At 35.6% G+C, this 18574-nt stretch overlaps 1 protein-coding gene across 7 annotated transcripts in view; it reads left to right on the plus strand.

The window, feature by feature from the left end:
* NF1 (neurofibromin 1) overlaps window positions 1-18574 on the plus strand; it is a 248210-nt gene that overhangs the window by 86897 nt on the left and 142739 nt on the right. For all 7 annotated transcript variants that reach the window (XR_006962286.1, XM_047080763.1, XM_047080758.1 and 4 more), the window contains exons 12-16: window positions 494-625; window positions 7339-7473; window positions 10941-11054; window positions 15812-15891; window positions 18155-18278. Coding sequence is in view for 6 of the 7 variants with exons in the window: in XM_047080763.1 (XP_046936719.1) it covers window positions 494-625; window positions 7339-7473; window positions 10941-11054; window positions 15812-15891; window positions 18155-18278 (585 nt within the window). In the remaining variant the exon portion in view is untranslated. The remainder of the gene's footprint in view (window positions 1-493; window positions 626-7338; window positions 7474-10940; window positions 11055-15811; window positions 15892-18154; window positions 18279-18574) is intronic.

An 18574-nucleotide genomic window follows, 5' to 3' on the forward strand; every position in this document is an offset into this window, starting at 1 on the left:
GTTGTTTGTAGACATATAAGTGATGGTTTGCCGCATAGTCCTTCAACATTGTGTTGAACCACTAATCTTTCTTAAAACTTTGATAATAGCATTCTTATGTGGGAGAATGTATACTATAAATGCATATGTTTCTGAAATGTGTAAAAGTTAAACTTAAAAAAAAAAAGAAAAAGATTGGCTACAGAATTAGCTTTCTAAAGACTCTTTGTTTTTCAGATTCATTGGCTTATCAGTGAGAAACGATAGTCTCATATGCCCATGCACATGAAGTGGCAGTTTGTCTCATGTTCATTATTATATTTTAAAATACATGTATGGTTCAGTGTTTGAATTAAAGATCTTATTTGAAGACTTTGGAAATCATGGTGTGTGTTTGCATGGTCCTAGAAAATTTTTCACGGAAGGCTAAAACCTAAGACTACAGTATTAACCAGAGCATGTAACTCATGCAAATTTATACTTTTCTTCTCTTATGGTCTCTGTTTTTCTCTAGTCTGCGTTGGATTGGTGGCCTAAGATCGATGCTGTATATTGTCACTCAGTCGAGCTTCGAAACATGTTTGGTGAAACGCTTCATAAAGCAGTGCAGGGTTGTGGAGCACACCCAGCAATACGAATGGCACCGGTAAGAGGAATCGTGAATTTTGAATTCCCCCTTCTTCCTATTGCGTTTTCAGTGTCTCTATCCTATTCCTGTTTTTTTGATTATTTTAGAAAATCAAATGAGTCCTTCCTTTTCTGTAAGTATTGTGGTATGTTGCATCCTGCATTATTGTTGCAATGCTAGCTAATGGTGTTTGTTTTTCACGATTTCAGTGAGTCGAACTTGTTTTTCTTAGAGAAATTTTCCCACAAAATGCTGTTAAAAATCTTAATTTCTTTTTCTTTCGTTCTCCTTTTTTTTTTCCCTTACTTTCTTTTTGCTGTAACTTTTCCTTACGAATCAAAATATTTTGGTTTGCTCTTCATCTTTGGGGATGAGTAGGGAAGCTGACTCCTGGGTTAGAGTGAATGTTTCTACACCGTTTTTGCCCACTGGATGCTGGACATGGCACATAGGAAATTAGAAATAAAATGAAACATTTTTATCTAAAATAAAATATTTCATATTTCAGCAAATGTGCTATCATTCAGCAAATGATAGGCACTTTGATACTGAAGTTCATGTTTAAACTTAATAAAAAGAGTCTTTTCAAATGAGGTATTCTAACAGATTAGTATTCTTAAATGCAATTTTAAAACTCGTATGGAACCAATTGAAACAGACAGTTACAGGATCATAGAAGTCATTTCTTGGTATTTATGTATAGCAAGAGTATTCTACATGGCAACTCTTGACATTGATTGGTGGTGCTTTGTCTTCTGCTTCTTATTTTCTATTCTTATTGGCTGCTGTCGCTCACATGATCAGATGCCAACCAGTCACTGTTTTGCATGGCAGTGGGCTTCTGTGGCTGTAAGTATGATCCATTGTAACTACCTCAGAAAAGTCCTTGGTTTCTTTGACTTTTCTGTGTATAGTTACTGTTATAGTCACATCATGTCATTTCAAATGAAAACGTAGCATGTTTTTACCTATTGGTAAAATATTTTTTGGTAAAAATTGGTAAAAAATTTTTTCTGGTAAGTTAGCCATTTCACACTCATAATTTAAATAGCTTTCTCCTCTTTTCCCAAGTTTCCTTAGTCGATAAAATATTTTGGTTCAATACAATTGTAGTTCACTCTTATCCAGTTGTCAGTAGTTGTTTCTGAGGATTATTTATCTCAGATGTTCAAATAGAGACGTTTGCTATACTGAATACTTTAGGATTATTTAGTCTAAAAAATTATAGCCAAAGAACATGGAAATTATGTTTTATTCAATAAAATAAATAAAACACAAACTATTTTTAGTTGACTTTTTGTGATGCCAAGTACTTAGTTTTTTAAAAAATTGAAAATTTCAATCTAAGTTACTTGGAGGTAAACATAAATAATAGTTACTTAAATGTTAAATAACTAGACATCGTTTTACAAGTTGTCTTGGAAAATGACTTAAAATAATTGTTTAACAATTAATTCGTTCTAGATATCCTATAGTAAATAGAACTTTGACTTTTTAAAGTTTCTAATTCTTCGGGCAGAAAATTAACGGCCTTCAATACTAGAAACTGGTAGAAAGTTAATAGTCACTTCCACTTTAACTTCAGTATCCACTTTACCAGCCATCTGCAATTTCACTTCCTGTGCATGAGGACTGAAAGAAAGTGAAACGAAATTAGTCCTTTGAACAAAGACAAAATTTGACTGGTAGTCTGAAAATGTTCCCTACGTTTAGAAGTTATTTTACATCTTAGCCTTACTTACTAACTGATTCCAGGAGCAACATACTGTAGTACTGAAAGTTCATAAAAACCACAGCTAGACTTCTTTTGGTCCAAGGACACCTATGATAAGAATTGAGTTTTTATTTCCTATTATTCTCTGAAAGTGTCAGTATACATTTGATTTGTGAAATCATTCTTAAGCTGTTTACTTTCATATAATTATATATGAAATTTTGTGTGTATGTATGTGTATGAATATGTACTATATGTGTATATGAAATTATACATAGTGGCTGAAGGAGGGTTTTCTGCCTGATATTCTTACCGGGAAAACTAATTAACAAATTTAATCTGAAATAATTTTTTAGAATAATAAAATTTTACTATTGAGATGATCTTTAAGGTGAATCTTTTCCCTTTTAAACCTGGTGCCGTGAACAGTCAGACAGTAAATGTGGAAATTCTGAGCTCTCCCACAAGCTGCCGGGCATAGTGTTAACACCAGGGAAGCGTGATGAGCTAAAAAGACAAGGCACTTACCCTCACAGAGATGCCAGTCTTGTAGCTCTTGCTTGAGCACTTCTAATAAAGAGCTCACCACAGGTGGCCCTCAAGCCCGAAACATAGGAAATTTGTAATAAATGGTTTAAATGTGTGACATCAGGGTTTCTCAACCTTGGCACTGTTGGTATTTTTAAATGTTGTAGGAGACGGTTGTAGGGGACTATCCTGTGTTCTGTAGAATGTTTAGCAGCGTTTCTAGCCTCTACCACTACATGCCAGTAACACCACCCTGCTGGCTGCTGGTCTTGAAAAGCAAAAGTGTCTCCAGACATTTCCAGTTATCCCTCGGGAGACAAAACTGCCCCCAGTTGCAAACCACTGTGTTAACATGATATGTTCAGTGCGTTGTCCTCATTTGCATTGCCCCAGATGTTGTGTCTGCTTCTTCCATAGGACAGCACTGCAGATATTTCAGTAAAGTTGTCTTGAACTGCTAAGGTTTCTTTTTTTAAATATGATTTTAGAATTGGGAGGGGTTTAATTATTTCAGCTTTCTTTAAAAGCTTGTGGGATATGTGTGTGTGTGTGTGTGTGTGTACACGTGCGCACGCGTGCTGTTTGATCTGTTTTTACCGCTGAGGAAACTGAGGCACATAAAATGTTTAGTGAATGACAGATAGTCATGATTAGTGAATAATTGACATTCTTTCCAATGCCTGTCCAGTTCTTTAGCTGTCTTACCTCATTAGTGCATTAGTTTGATCAAAGCAGGAGCTCCATCTGGCTTGTCCAGCACTGGGTTCCTGGCCCCCCAGAACGCTGTCTGGCACGTAGCAGGCATTTAGTGCCTATGTGTTGAATGAGTGAAGTAATTTCTTTCCTGATTTGCTTTTAAACCTCTCCTCTTCTGCTTCTCTTCTGGAAAGGATTCAAGCTAACATTTTTTTTTTCCAATTAAAATGAAATATGAAGATCCGCTTTTAGTGTTGCAGATGTGGTATAATTGAAGAATGCCATTAACCTGCTGTGTCTGCATACCGTGTTTCTACTAATAATATAGTCTAAGATTACATTGTTTTCTTAGATTGAGCTCTTCATCACTTAAACTCTTTAGCCTTAACATATACACAATGGGCCATAGCTTCTCCATTTTATACTTTGGTAATATTTTTAAAAGTTTGAAATATTTTTCTTAGCACTAATCGTTTACTGTTTTAAAACTAGGGTAGCCTATTAATGATAGCTGTATGAGTTTTCACAAATATGTGTAATTACTGCACATTTTGCTTCTAAAGGAGATATGCTCTTACATGCCTATAATTTAGTCATAGTCTTAAATAAGGTAACAAATGGTTTGGGCCCTTAATAGACAGCTACATATTCTGATTAATGAATTTATTCCTGGGCGCGACTGCTTCTCTTCTTTGGCCAAAGTGTGTGTACTATGTTGGATTCTTACTAATATCTGCAGGATGGAAGGTCAATAAATTAATGGATGGATAATTTTTTTTTTTTTTACATTTCTGGTTAAAAATGTATTTCTTCTTTAGCATGCTGTTCCGCCTTTTATAGAACCCCCTAATGTCCATTAATTAAAAGGCATTTGAATTGAAACTTTATTTAACCTTTTCAAGTCAGTGCTGGAACAAAATTTATATGCTGATTCCTGAGATGAAGAAATGACATAATTAAACTATTATTTACTGTTAGAAAATGATTACCGAGTAAAAGATAATTATTAAATCTGTTAATTGTTCTCTGATCTGTGTTCCTGTGCACTTGGTTGTGTCAGGGAAGAACAGTTGCACTTAGTTACATCTTAGTAAATATTTGTTCCATGAGAGTTGATCACCTTGATCTAAGGTGTTAGCATGACTTAGAATGAAAGAATAAAGTTTAATGGGAACAAACGGTAAAGACAGAATTGATTGAATGCATTTGGTAAGATATTTGCTGTGGGAATATAAATATGCAAGCAAACAGTATTTCTGAGTTTTGCTATTTCCTTTCTATATTGATATTCTTGAGCATTGATGTGGATGTTAGGTAGTAGTTCTTCCCCTTTGAGGACCAGAACCCTTCAGTGTCCTCAGGCATACTAACAAATGCGTCTTACACTTAGACATGGAGAATTGTGGCTGTGTGTTACAGATATGCATCTCTACTTTTTACCTTTGAAGGACAGCCTATTTACTTGGACATTTTTATTATGTGTTCATAGCTGCTGAATATCCTGTTATCTGTATATTTGCAATTTTTCCTAAGAAGCCATACAGGTACACAGGTACCCAACAGGCATATGAAAACATGCTCAACGTCACTAAATATCAAGGAAGTGCAAATCAGAACCACAATGACATATCACCTCACACTAGTCAGACTGATTAGAAAAAAGACAAGAAATGACAGGTGTTGGCAAGGATGTGGAGAAAAGGGAACGCTTGTTCATTGTTGGTCATGATGTAAATTGGTTCAGCCTATGGAAAATGGTATGGAGGTTTTTCAGAAAATTAAAAATAGAGATATCATACAGTCCAGTATCTCCACTCCTAGGTATTTATTTGAAGAAAACAAAACACTGATTTGAAAAGACATGCACTGCTATGTTCGTAGTAACATTATTTGCCATAGCAAGATATGGAAGCAACCTAAGTGTCCATTGATAGATGAGTGGGTAAGAAGATGTAGTTGTGTGTACACACACACACACACACACACACATACACACACACTCTGGAATATTACTCAGCCATAAAAAAGAATGAAATCTTGCCATTTGCAACAACATGGATGGACCTAGGGGGTATTATGCTAAGTGAAATAAGTCAGAGAAAGACAAATATCATATGATTTTAGTTGTATGTGGAATCTAAAAAACAAAACAGACTGATAGGTACAGAGAACAAACTGATGGTTGGCAGATGGGAGGGCAGTGGAGTGATCAACGAAACAAGTGAAGGGGATTAAGAGATACTTTCAGTTATAAAATAAATAAGACTTGCTGGAATACACAGCATAAGGAATATAATCAATAATATTGTAACCACTTTCTATGGTGGCAGATGGTAACTAGACTTACTGTGGTGACCATTTTGTAATGTATATAAATATTAAATCACTATGTTATACACCTAAAACGAGACATATTTTTAAACTAAAAGTATTAATAAATAAAGGCATATGTGTCAAAACTAGATATTTTATGTCCTTTTAAAGAAAAGGGGGAAATGATTTATAACAATAGAAAGAGGTGGTTTTGTATCCAGAATATAATTGTTGGATTTTTCATTGAGTAACATGCATAATTATGGTATCAGCACAGCATCTACCGCAGTATCTCTGTAATTGAAGCACATTTTTCATGATTTATCTTTGTCAAAGGCTTCTTTCTTTGTTTTATCAATGTTCTTCAGGCAAAATACATGCATTCTGTAACTCAAGAGAGATGGAATCCCATTGAAGGAAAAAGCAGAACTTACCATTAAACTATTAAGTACAGAGACCGACTATATAGCATATTTCATCAATTCTAAGAAGCACTTTAGTTTTTAACATCTCTGAAATTGGGAACACATCTTATTTGGTGTCTTAGAGTTGACAGTGGTTTTTCATTTCTTGTGGTACATTAATGATGCATCTTAGTTAAATTAATGTCATAGATTCTCTGAAATATTTGTGTATATTTGTGTGGGATAAATGTTAAATGAATTGCTCAAAGTATGTATTTGTGAGAGCTATAGACTAAATATTTTATCCCTAATGTGTCTACAGTTTGGAAAATTGTTCTTCTACATAGGAGTCAACTTGATATTAAAGTGTTTAGTATTTTAAGGAATTTTCATTTAAACTTTATTAAATACATTATATAAGAATAATATGAATGTTACAAAAATAGTTTCCATTTGTTTTTTATTTAAATTGAATTTTATTTTATTTTTATTTTTAAAATATAATTTATTGACAAATTGGTTTCCATACGACACCCAATGCTCATCCCAAGTGCCCTCCTCAATGCCCATCACTCACTTTCCCCTCTCTCTTACCCCCCCCATAAACCCTCAGTTTGTTCTCAGAAATTTTATTTTATTATAGAGAGAGAGAGAGTGAGAGAGCACGGGGGAGAGGGACAGAGGGCGAGAGAGCAAGAGAGAATCCTTCCAGAGGGCGAGAGAGGAAAAGAGAATCCTTAGCAGGCTTCTTGCTCAGCGCAGAGCCCAATGTGGGGCTTGATCCTACAACCCTGGCTGGGATCATGACCTGAGCTGAAATCAAGAGTTGGTCACTTAACCAACTGAGCCACCCAGGCACTGTCCCAGTTTTCATTTGTTTTTTAAGCTTAATAATATTAACCTTATACTTACTCAGATGTTTCTACTCTTACCACACATACATCTGTGGTATAAAATGTCTGCTTTTTCAAAGCTTTTTAATAATAGATTTATTTTTAAAAAGTTAGATAGCTATTTTCGTTAACCTGGTATCTGATTCTAACAAGGTGATGACATGTTTTTGTTTTTATTTGTAGAGTCTTACATTTAAAGAAAAAGTAACAAGCCTTAAATTTAAAGAAAAACCTACAGACCTGGAGACAAGAAGCTATAAGTATCTTCTCCTGTCCATGGTGAAACTCATTCATGCGGATCCAAAGCTCTTGCTTTGTGTAAGTATTTTATACGAGAGGTCTTGAAATTACTACAATAACTTAATTTGGTTTAAGTGAAATGCCAAGACCTTGGAGATCATTATTAGCTAAATAACACTCACTGACCCTTTCTGCTCATGCTTGAAACCTAAGACACCTTTAAGAAAACTAACTTAGAAGTTACATTTCTCTGATACCAATATAATTAGATCAGATTTCTTACCCTTTTCCTCAGTTTTCCTTGTCATTAAACTAGCATGTTTTTGTGAGATCTTCTTTCTTTACTCTGTTACCAGGTTTGTATTATTTAGACATTATGCTGGGGTGGTGGTGGAGGTAATGAAGCAACCATAAATCCGAGTGCTTTCTCGTGGTCGTAGTTGGTTTTTAAGTATCCAGTTGCTATTGCCAAGCCCTTAAGGTTTTTTTATTTCCCTTTCTTCCTGTCATCAACCTATTATCACTGGCTTTGCCTGGAAATACTGTATTGGAAGGAGAAGGAGATGGGAATGGGTATGGTTAGCACTTAATTTTTATCGTAACTGCTTTTGCAGCCTCAGATGGCATTCCTGAGGGCAATACTGTGGTACACAGTAGTTGGGAACTAACAGGTAAATGAGTGATAGTTACGTGAAGTGGTTAAAAGCATGGGCTCTAGAGACAGACTAGTTATGTGATTTGGGTGACTTAACCTCTCTTAGTTTTCTCATAATAATAATAATAGTACCTATCTCAGATTGTTAAGCTTGAGATAGTACACTCGTGCTTTTAGGAATAACGTTTAATAAATGCATAATACGCACTAAATGAATGTTAACTATTATTATTATTAATAAAATGCAGTTGACATCAATATTAATGTTATTAATGCCCCAAGTATGACAGTTATGTATTGTGGAGGTCATAGGATAACATGTTTAAGCTTTGTTGAAGTTTCTCCAGTCTCTGGAGAGCAGCGTCCAGAAAGATTTCTTGCTGCTTTGTTTAGCAGTAGGTTTTATAAGTGCTAAGGTGCTTTCAAATTACTGCATATAGGAGTTCATAATTTGATGTCCGTATTTTCAAGAGTTCTGTGAACCCCTTCAATGAAAAAAAAGTGTAATGAGTGTTTTTTTCTGCAGAGAAATAAGAGGGCAGAGACACACACACAGAATTTCTAAAGGGATTAATAATGCCAAAGGAAGGCCTGTGATACTTTGAACTCTTTGAGAAGCCCATCCAAATTTGGGAGTCTAGTAGAATAAATTGTTAGAATTAGGCATGGAAAATTTCACAAAATCTTACCAGGGAGACGGTAAAGGTAATCAAATCCCCTTTCTCCTCCTGTCTTTGTGTGTAGCACAAGTTATTTGTGGTAATATTTCATCATGCATTTCACTTAATAGAGGACCAGCTCTCTGCATGGCTATAATTCAGGGTAAAGAATGCACCAAAGTCACGAGCACCGTCAGTTTAAGTATTCCATTATTCAAAGAACAAGAACTTGGTCTTTTCCAAGATTGGAATTTAGTAAGCAGAGTCCATTTAAAATTGAAATTATTCTCTTTGCTGCCATCTAGTGGTTAGGCAACTTTTCTTAGCGTAACCAAAGGTAAGTTAAAGTAGATTCACTGTATACTTAAGTATTTTCTATTTAAATCTTAGTAAATAGGAGAAATGTAGAAGTAACTTAAGTGATGTCAGTCATGGTATTTTTAAAGTAACACAATTTAATATCTTTCATCTCTACCCTAATCCATATTACTCTCATGTTGTCTAGCCTCCTAATTGTCCAGCTAACATCCTCTCCTACCTCCCTCTAAACATTTCTCTGCACTAAAGGTCTGGTGATCTCTTTGAAAAGCAAATCTTATCATGCCTTTTGTCCAGCTTAACATGTGTTAGTTGAAATTGCTCTTGGAATAAAGACCTTTTGGTCTCCAAAGAGACCTACAGGGGCATGCAGAGTCTGATTCCTACCTGCCCCTTCTGCCACATCTAACATTATATTTTTCTTTCTCTTTTTTCTGTAGTCATGATGGTCTGTTCATTCCATCTTACCACATTCCTTCATACCTACCCCTGCTGTTTCTTCTGTTTATGATACACTTCTCTTTCCTCTTTACAATAGTAATTCCTGCTAATTTTGAGCTGTGATCACTGCCCTAAGGAAGCCTCCATGAAATTGTGCCACATTTCTCTATCACAGTGCTCATAGCAGCTTGTAGCTTCGTAGTTCTTATCTCATTTGCAGTTTTACAGTTGTTGGTCTGGTTATTTTATTGACGTTTGTTTTCCCCACCAGATTACATGTTCCAAGAGGGTAGGAAACACTTTTTTAAAAATATTTATTTATTTATTTTGAGAGAGAGAGTGTGCATGCATGCACAGGGGAGGAGGGAGAGAGAGAGAGAGAGACAGACAGACAGACAGACTCCCAAGCAGGCTCCATACTCAGTGCAGAGCCCAATGTGGGGCTCGATCTCACAAACCATGAGATCATGACCTGAGCTGAAATCAAGAGTTGGATGCTCAACTGACTGAGCCATCCAGGTGCCCCAGAAACACATCTTTTCAACTTGTTATGTCTTTGGTATTCAATAAATGTTACTGAATTATTTGTGAACGAATATAAATTTTATAAAGTAGGCTAACAGTTGTGAATTATACTCCGGGATGAGGGCTTACCTTAATCATTATGGCGGGAAAGAATCTAGTTAGTAAAATAAAATAGGGACACAGGTTGTATTGGTCTCACTTAAATGAGCCATATGTTCGTGAAGTGTAAATAGATGCATCCAAGCTACAGGAAGCATTTTAGTCTCTTAAGGTAGACATGTGCATTTATGTACCCCGTGGATGTGCTTTGCTTAGTACCCAACGTTTTTCCACAATGAAACAGACTGCAGTGTGGGTATCTGGAGGTGTGGATTCCAGCCTTGGACGGCCTAGGGCGATCCTTTCTACTAGACCGGACCTGTTCTTTGCCTTTGAGTGCAGTCATTTGTAAGATTAAAACCAGTAAGCTCCAAACCAGAGGTGTAGTATTTAGCCAGTGTAGTGTTGGTGAAAAAAATTACCTGCTCCTTATATATAAGGTATAATTTCTTAATTAAAAAGCTAATACTTAGTTTTTGTTTTCTTTTAATCAGAATTTTCTCTGGACATTATTCACATGAAGGAACAGTATAGATGTAGATTAAGCGACTCCTTAACAAAAGAAGTTCTGACTTTTAAAAAATTCCCCAATTGTTATTTTATCGAGATATACACATACCATGAAATTCACTATTTTAAAGTGTACAATTTACTGGTTTTAGTACATTTACAAGATTCTGCAGCATTACCACTATCTAATTCTAGAACATTTCTAGAACGTTGTCATAACCCTAAAGAGAAGCTTAGTGTACCCATCAGCATTCACTCTCCATTCCCTTTTCTCTCTGGCCCCTGTTAGGTGATAGATACATTTTTTTAAATTGAAGCTTGCTTTTTTTTCCTTGCAGAATCCAAGGAAACAGGGGCCTGAAACCCAAGGCAGCACAGCGGAATTAATTACAGGGCTCGTCCAGCTGGTCCCTCAGTCACACATGCCAGAGATCGCACAGGAGGCAATGGAGGTAAGGGGAAATGAATTCTGGGCTCTTGAAGGAAAGCTTGTAAATGTATATGTTCTTCATGTTTCTTTGGTGTGTGGTTTCTATGATAGATGTCATTTCTGGACATCTGTCAGAGAGAGATGGCATTTCTAGAAGTGTGTTTGTGTCTGTATGCTGTTTTATGAACTCTGGAGAAGGAAAAGGTTTAATTGCTGTATATCTCATGTAGCAAAAATGTTGTGCAAATTATGATGCTTAATTTAAACCCTTAGATTTTTCTAATTGCAGTTGACCTTTTGGAATTGTTTTAAAATATGTATTGAATTTTGAATTTGCATCTGAATCACATACCATAAAGTTTACTGTTTTAAAGTGTGCAATTCAGTGTTTTTCAGTATATTCACAAGGTTGTGCAGCCATCACCACTAATCCTGAAACATTTTCGTTACTCCAAAATAAACCCTGCCACTCTGCATCCTCCCGTTACCCCAGTCACTGGCAACCACTAATCCCTTTGCTGTCTTCATAGATTTGCTTATTCTAGCCATTTCATATAAATAGACTCATGAAATACGCGGCTTTTTGAGTCTGGCTTCTTTCATTTAACATGTTTTCGAGGTTCCTCCATGGTATAGCCTGTGTCAATACTTCATTCTTTTTTATTGCCAAATAATATTCCAGTGTGTACACATAGGGCCTTCTGTTTATTCATTAGCTGATCACATTTGGTATTGTTTCTGCTTTTTGGCTATTATGAATAATGCTGCTATGAACATTTGTGTAAAAGGTTTTTTGTGGATATATTGCCAGTGGAATTGGAGGGTCATATGGTAACTGTGTAACTTTTTGAGTGACCAAACTGTTTCCCAAAGCGACTGTATCCTTCTATATTCCCATTAGCAGTGTATGTGGGTTCTATTTCTACATCCTTGCCAATACTTGTTATTGTCTGTGTTTTGGATTATAGCCATCCTAGTGGGTGTGAACAGAGTTGACTTAAAAAAAATTGTTTTTATATTGATTGCTAAATATGGTTTTAATTTAAATCAATTTTATTGAGGTGTAATTTACATGTAATAAAATCATACAAGATTTAGAATATTTCTAGTTACCCTGGAAAGTTCTCATGTGTCTTATGATCCCACTCCCTGTGCCAAAGACCACTGGTCTGATTTCTGTCATAGATCAGTTTTGCCAGTTGTGGAAGTTCATCTCAATGAAATCTTAGACTGTATATTCCTTTTTGTCTGGCCTCTTTGACTCCCAAGTGTTTGAGATTTGTTCATGATATTACATGTGTTAGTTACTTCTTTTTTTTTTTAATTTTAAAAAATTTTTGTATTGTTGGTAGGTATTCCGTTTGAGATGAAAGCAGTTTATTCACTTGTTAATGGCCATTTAGGCGAACATATCCATCATTGAGAGTTATCTTGTGCATCTCAGTATTCCCTTCCTTCCTTCCTCCTCTTTTGTCCCTGTCTGCTCCCCTGCTTCCCTTGCAACCATTGATCTGCTTTCTGTTATAGGTTAATATGCATTTTATATACATGGAGTTATAAACTATATACTCTTTTTGTCTATCTTCTTTAACTCTGCATAGTCATCATAAATTCATCTGGGTTGCTGCATGTATCAATAGTCCCTTTAAAAAAAAAAACACATTCCTTTTTATCACTATATAGTATTCCATTGTGTGGCCGTAGCATAATTTATCCATTTACTTGTTGATATTTGTGTTGTTTCTAGTTTTTGGCTATTACAAATAAAACTTCTAGGAACATGTGTGTACAAACTTATGTGTAGGCATATGCTTTTATTTCTCTCTGGTGAATACCAAAGAGTGCAAAAATCTTACTCTGTGGTCTTTATGAGAGACACAGCGTAAGTATAAAGACACCAGAAGTTCGATAGTCCAAGGATAGGAAAATATGCTACACAAACAGAACTCAAGAAAGCTGGAGTAACATACAGAGTCTAAAGCAAGAAGCATTACTGGAGATAACATGGGACATCTCATGATTGCAAAGGTGTCCAATCTATCCAGAAAATAAAACTATATGAATCTAAAAACAAAGCTTCAAAATATATAAAAATATATGGAGTAAAAGTAGAGATAGACAAATCTAGTTTTAGTCGGATGCTTGAGCACACTTTTCTCAGAATCTAATAGAATAAACAAGTCAAGAAGATAGTAAGGACGGAAGACTTGAACAACATAATTATCAGATACGAACTGTGTGACGTACATTGAATGTGACACTCAGTAAATGCACTTTCTTTTCAAGTATGCATGGAACATTCAATGTATCCTGAGCATAAAGTGTAAGTCTCAACAAATTCTAAACAATTGAAATCATTCAGAGTTTTTTTGTGACTACAGTATAATTAACTTAGAAATCAATAATAAAAAGTTTTATGAAATATCAAATGACTATGTGTTCATTCATACTCTGCTAGCAGAATGCAACTACCATTAAAAATTGTTTTGCAGTATCTACAAAGTAAACATGTGATCTAGCAATTCTATATGCTTGCCAAAAGACACATACAAAAATATTAATGGCAATATAATTTGTAACAGCCATCCCCCCCAAAAACCTAGAAATACCTCAAATGCATCTATATAGAACAGATAATTTTGGTTATATTCATTCCATTGATTACAACAATGAAAAAAGAATGGGCTACTATTGCTAAATGCAGAGCATGGATGAATCAGTATCACAAACATAATGTTCAGTGAGAACAGCCAAACACAAAAGGGAACATACTGTGTGATTCCCTTTATATAAATCACAAGCAGGCAAAGGTAGTCTGTGGCAGTAGAAGTCAGAACGGTGGCTCCCTTTGTTAAGGAGTAATGACTGAAGGGAACATGAAAAGGGCTTCTAGGCACTGACAGTGTTGGTCTAGGTAATGGTTACATGGAGTATATACATTTGTAAAACTTCTTTGAGCATATATACACTTAAGATTTCCTACTTTATCGTTTGTATTGTATGTTTTGTGTTACCAAATATATTTTAGCATTTGTTGTTTCACTCATTGCTTGTATTTGTGTACGTTGCTGTTGGACCTACAAATGGGTACACGCTTGCATACTTCTTGGAAGGCTGTTTGACAGTATTTGGCAGAAGGTGTGCAGATACCTAATTTTTGTCCAAATAATTCCATTCCTGTAATGTTTTTGTTTCATCCTCTGAATACAAGAGGAAGAAGCTACACATACATTTATGCTTATTACTGTAGCTTATAATAGGGCGCTAGGAGAACTTGGTTCTTATAGCGCCTTATAATAGGGCGCTAGGAGAACTAGCTTATAATATGCGCTAGGGAGAGAGCAGGTCAGTCCTCAGTGACACAATGGTAAATGGCTAAATATCCATTGAAACATGCCAATCACTTGGCAACATGGAAAGATATTTATGAAATGTCAGATGAGTACACTATGTTTACAGCTTTGTTAGAATACATGTAGGGAATAAAATGGAAGGGAACACGATAAGGGAAGCAATCATATTAAGGCAGGGAAAAGGCTAACCCATTGTCTTTCATTACTTTAAAAAGTGTTTCTTCAAACAAAAATATAGAGAATTGGCTACTTAAAGTGTCAGCAAACTATATTGTTTTTACACAATAGTAACAATTGGATGTTAATTTGTGTGGTTTTTCTTGATATGAGAGGTATAAACTGTATAATTTTTGAAGATTCTCACGATGAATTGAAGTTTTCATTATATATCTAAAAGTAATTACAATAAAACAGGATAATATAGGTCTGGTCCTGGTATAATTTATGTTTTGGAGTTAAAGGTCTAACCTTCGATGACTTTATATGTGTCCTTTCCTAATGTAAGGCAGGTTTTCGATGCAGATACCAGCGGTTTACACATTTGATTTGCTATTTTGAGAGAAGAAATCAGTTTTCATAATTTGTTCTGAACAGCATCTTGTTGGAGTTTCAATAAAAGGCTTTCAAGGGACTAAAGAATTACCAAGTACACTGACCAAGGACTGAGAAGAATACACGTAGCTCAGTGGGGTGCCTCTGGGGGATGCCATGTGGAACTGGAGTTGGGGCTGGTTCCAAGGAAGAGTCTAGGGTACACTTTGTACTACGATGGTTTTCATCACTTCATAATGGTGTTTTTGTATATTAGCTGTATATTTTACGTGACTTCTTTAATTCTTGTTAATGTTCTGTAAGCCAAATTCCAACTTCAATTCTGTGGTCTATAGGAGTATGTAAGAATGAATAACCTGCTCTGAAATGTGAAGTCTGTTTTGCTTCCCCTGCCCTTGTTCTTTGGAAAATAATTGATCTTTTCTGTTCCAAAAGAATTTGCGGTGAGCAGAATAACTTCTACTTTACCTTTCACCCTGGAAGTAAAATATTGTTGTGTGTATTAATTTTGGTGAGCTCTCCTTACTTGGAGATTAACTTTTTGTTGTTCCACTGAGTTCTTTAACACTTATTGAAATGACTTAGTTTGTGTCTTAAAACAATTTTTGTATGTGTATATTGCTCCTCTGAATTCGTCCGTCATTCAACTGGGTCTCTATATGCCATTTAAAGTAAGAATGATAGAATGAAATGATTTTATTCTACATATATTATTCCCTAGAGATTTGGGTTCTTTAGTCTTTTTCTTTTGCCTTTTACTGTGTGTTGAGGCTGCAATTAAATAGCTCGATTTATTAGATTTGTAAAATAAATATTCCAGTGTTACATTTACCAAAAAACTTTCGAGTAATTCTCTCTCTTTTTTAAAATTCAGGCTCTGCTGGTTCTTCATCAGTTAGATAGCATTGATTTGTGGAATCCTGATGCTCCTGTGGAAACATTTTGGGAGATTAGGTATATGTACTTTAACTTTTTAATTCAAGTTAAAGTTTTATCTTGCATTTATTTCTTGTCTTTAGGTATTAACTCTGTAGTACTTGGTCAGTTGTGAAACTTTATAGAGGTTTTATGATCTTGTATTTTATTTGTCTTGAATTATTAATTAGATTCTTGTTTTAACTGTAAGAATTGTTGTCACAGCAATTTAGAAAGTAATTTTTTTTATTTTTATTTTTTATTTTTTTATTTTTTAACGTTTATTTATTATTGAGGGACAGAGAGACACAGAGCATGAGCAGGGGAGGGGTAGAGAGAGGGGGAGACACAGAATCCGAAGCAGGCTCCAGGCTCTGAGCTGTCAGCACAGAGCCCTTCGTGGGGCTCGAACTCACAAACTGCGAGATCACGACCTGAGCCAAAGTCAGTCACCTAACCAACTGAGCCACCCAGGTGCTCCAAGAAAGTAAAATTTAAAACATTGTGCTAAATATTATTACCCAGCCATAAGTACTGTTACTTAGTGTTTTCTCTTATGTTCCAGATTTCCATGTAGTTACAACTGTGTATTAAATTGTTAGAAATATGAGCTTAGAGTATTAAAATTATATGATGTTAATCATTTATTTCACTTTTAAAAACTATGATCTTTCATAAATTTTCCATAATACCAATGATTTTGATAAGTGAATTAATAATGAACATCTGTTTAGGGGCACCTGGGTGGCTCAGTCAGTTCACCATCTGACTTCAGCTCAGGTCCTGATGTCACTGCTAGTGAGTTCGAGCCCCGTGTTTTGGGCTCGGTGCTGACAGCTCAGATTCTGTGTCTCCCTCTCTCTCTGCCCCTCCCCTGCCCACGTTCTGTCTCTGTCTCTCAGTCTCTCTCTTAGTCTCTCTCTCTCTCTCTCAAAAATATTTTTAAAAAATAATGAACATCAAGGGGCGCCTGGGTGGCGCAGTCGGTTAAGCGTCCGACTTCAGCCAGGTCACGATCTCGCGGTCCGTGAGTTCGAGCCCCGCGTCGGGCTCTGGGCTGATGGCTCAGAGCCTGGAGCCTGTTTCCGATTCTGTGTCTCCCTCTCTGTCTGCCCCTCCCCCGTTCATGCTCTGTCTCTCTCTGTCCCCAAAATAAATAAACGTTGAAAAAAAAAAAATTTAAAAAAAAAAATAATGAACATCTGTTTAGAAGGTAAAGATATATGCAGAATTTTATAATTTATTTCCTAGGTTGTATAAATTATTATCTTTTAAAGAGCACAAAGGCAACACATTGAGAAAAATGGAAATGTGTAATCCTTAGGTGTATTTTGTCATTATCTCATCATAGAAGTGGGTGCACTGTCTTCCCTGGCAGCTGAGTTAAATCCTAGACACAGAGCAGTGATCTTGAATAGTAATGTAATGTGAACCACATACCTAATTTAAAATTTTCTGGGTTGCCGCATTACAGAGTGTAAAGGAAAGGTATTACTAATTTTAATAATATTTTTAAACCCAGCTTCTATTTCTAGAATATTATTCCAATATATAATCAATATAAAAGTTACTGAGATATCTTGCATTATTTTTTTCCGTCAAGTCTTCAAAATTTGGTTGTGTTTCACACTTATAGCACATCTCAGTTTGGGCAAGCCACATTTCAAGTGCCCATTAGTCACATGTGGCTGGCTAGTGGCTACAGTGTTGGACAATATGATGACTCTGGAGTGGGGATCAGCAAATTTTTTGTCTAAAAGGTCAGGTAGTAAATATCATAGGTTGGTGGACCAGATAGTCTCTGTCTGAACTATTCAGTTTCACTGTCGGAGCACGAAAGCGAAAGCCATAGACAGTATGTAAATGAATGGGTGTGGCCACGTTCCACTGAGACTTTATTTATGGAAAGCAAATAATGGACCGGATTTGGTCTACAGGCAGTTGTTTGCAGATCCCTGCTCTAGAGCACTGGGTTTACATACAGCCTATGCTGTGCACGTAGGCTGTCATTTCTTCTGAGTCTTCTGCAAAGATGAGATGCGTAGATGAAACACTTGGGAGTTTGGGGATTGGAGGATTTAGAGTTGGTTGCTTTTTTTTTTTTTTTTTAACATAATTTGTAGACCTCTTCCCTTTGATTATCGTGCTATTAACATTTTGAGAATCAATTTCTTTAAAATAAAATCCTAGCTTCTGTATATTTATATCCATTATGAGAGAATGTCATTCTTATGTACTGATTATACCTCTGTTAGGTTATTTATCGATGATACTGATAACCACAAACTTTATGCTATTGCAGCTCTCAAATGCTTTTTTACATCTGCAAGAAATTAACTAGCCATCAAATGCTTAGTAGCACAGAAATTCTCAAATGGTTGCGGGAAATTTTGATCTGCAGGAATAAATTTCTTCTTAAAAATAAGGTAAGCAAAGTGACATCTTTAAAATGGAAGCCTATTTTGGGGTAAATGGGAAGAGATTAAGAAAATGTATATTAGCCAAATTAAGTCCTACTTTAGCTTTTTCTGCCTACGGTGTCTTCAAAGGGAAATATGTGTGCAGAGGATAATGGCTGAGAAGTTAACATTTTAAAAATTGTTGAGTCTCTGTCCTTGAAGTTGCAATCTTGATAAATTCCAGTTGAGTTCAACAGGACTCTATGGGGCAGGCCGAGGAGGAGTGGGGGCTGCTATAACCAAATTAGATTGAGAAACATATT

The sequence above is a fragment of the Lynx rufus genome, unplaced genomic scaffold, assembly GCF_022079265.1.
Source record: "Lynx rufus isolate CCGP_SWC_20201006 ecotype Redwood Valley unplaced genomic scaffold, mLynRuf1.p SCAF_18, whole genome shotgun sequence".
NCBI classification, from domain to species: domain Eukaryota; kingdom Metazoa; phylum Chordata; class Mammalia; order Carnivora; family Felidae; genus Lynx; species Lynx rufus.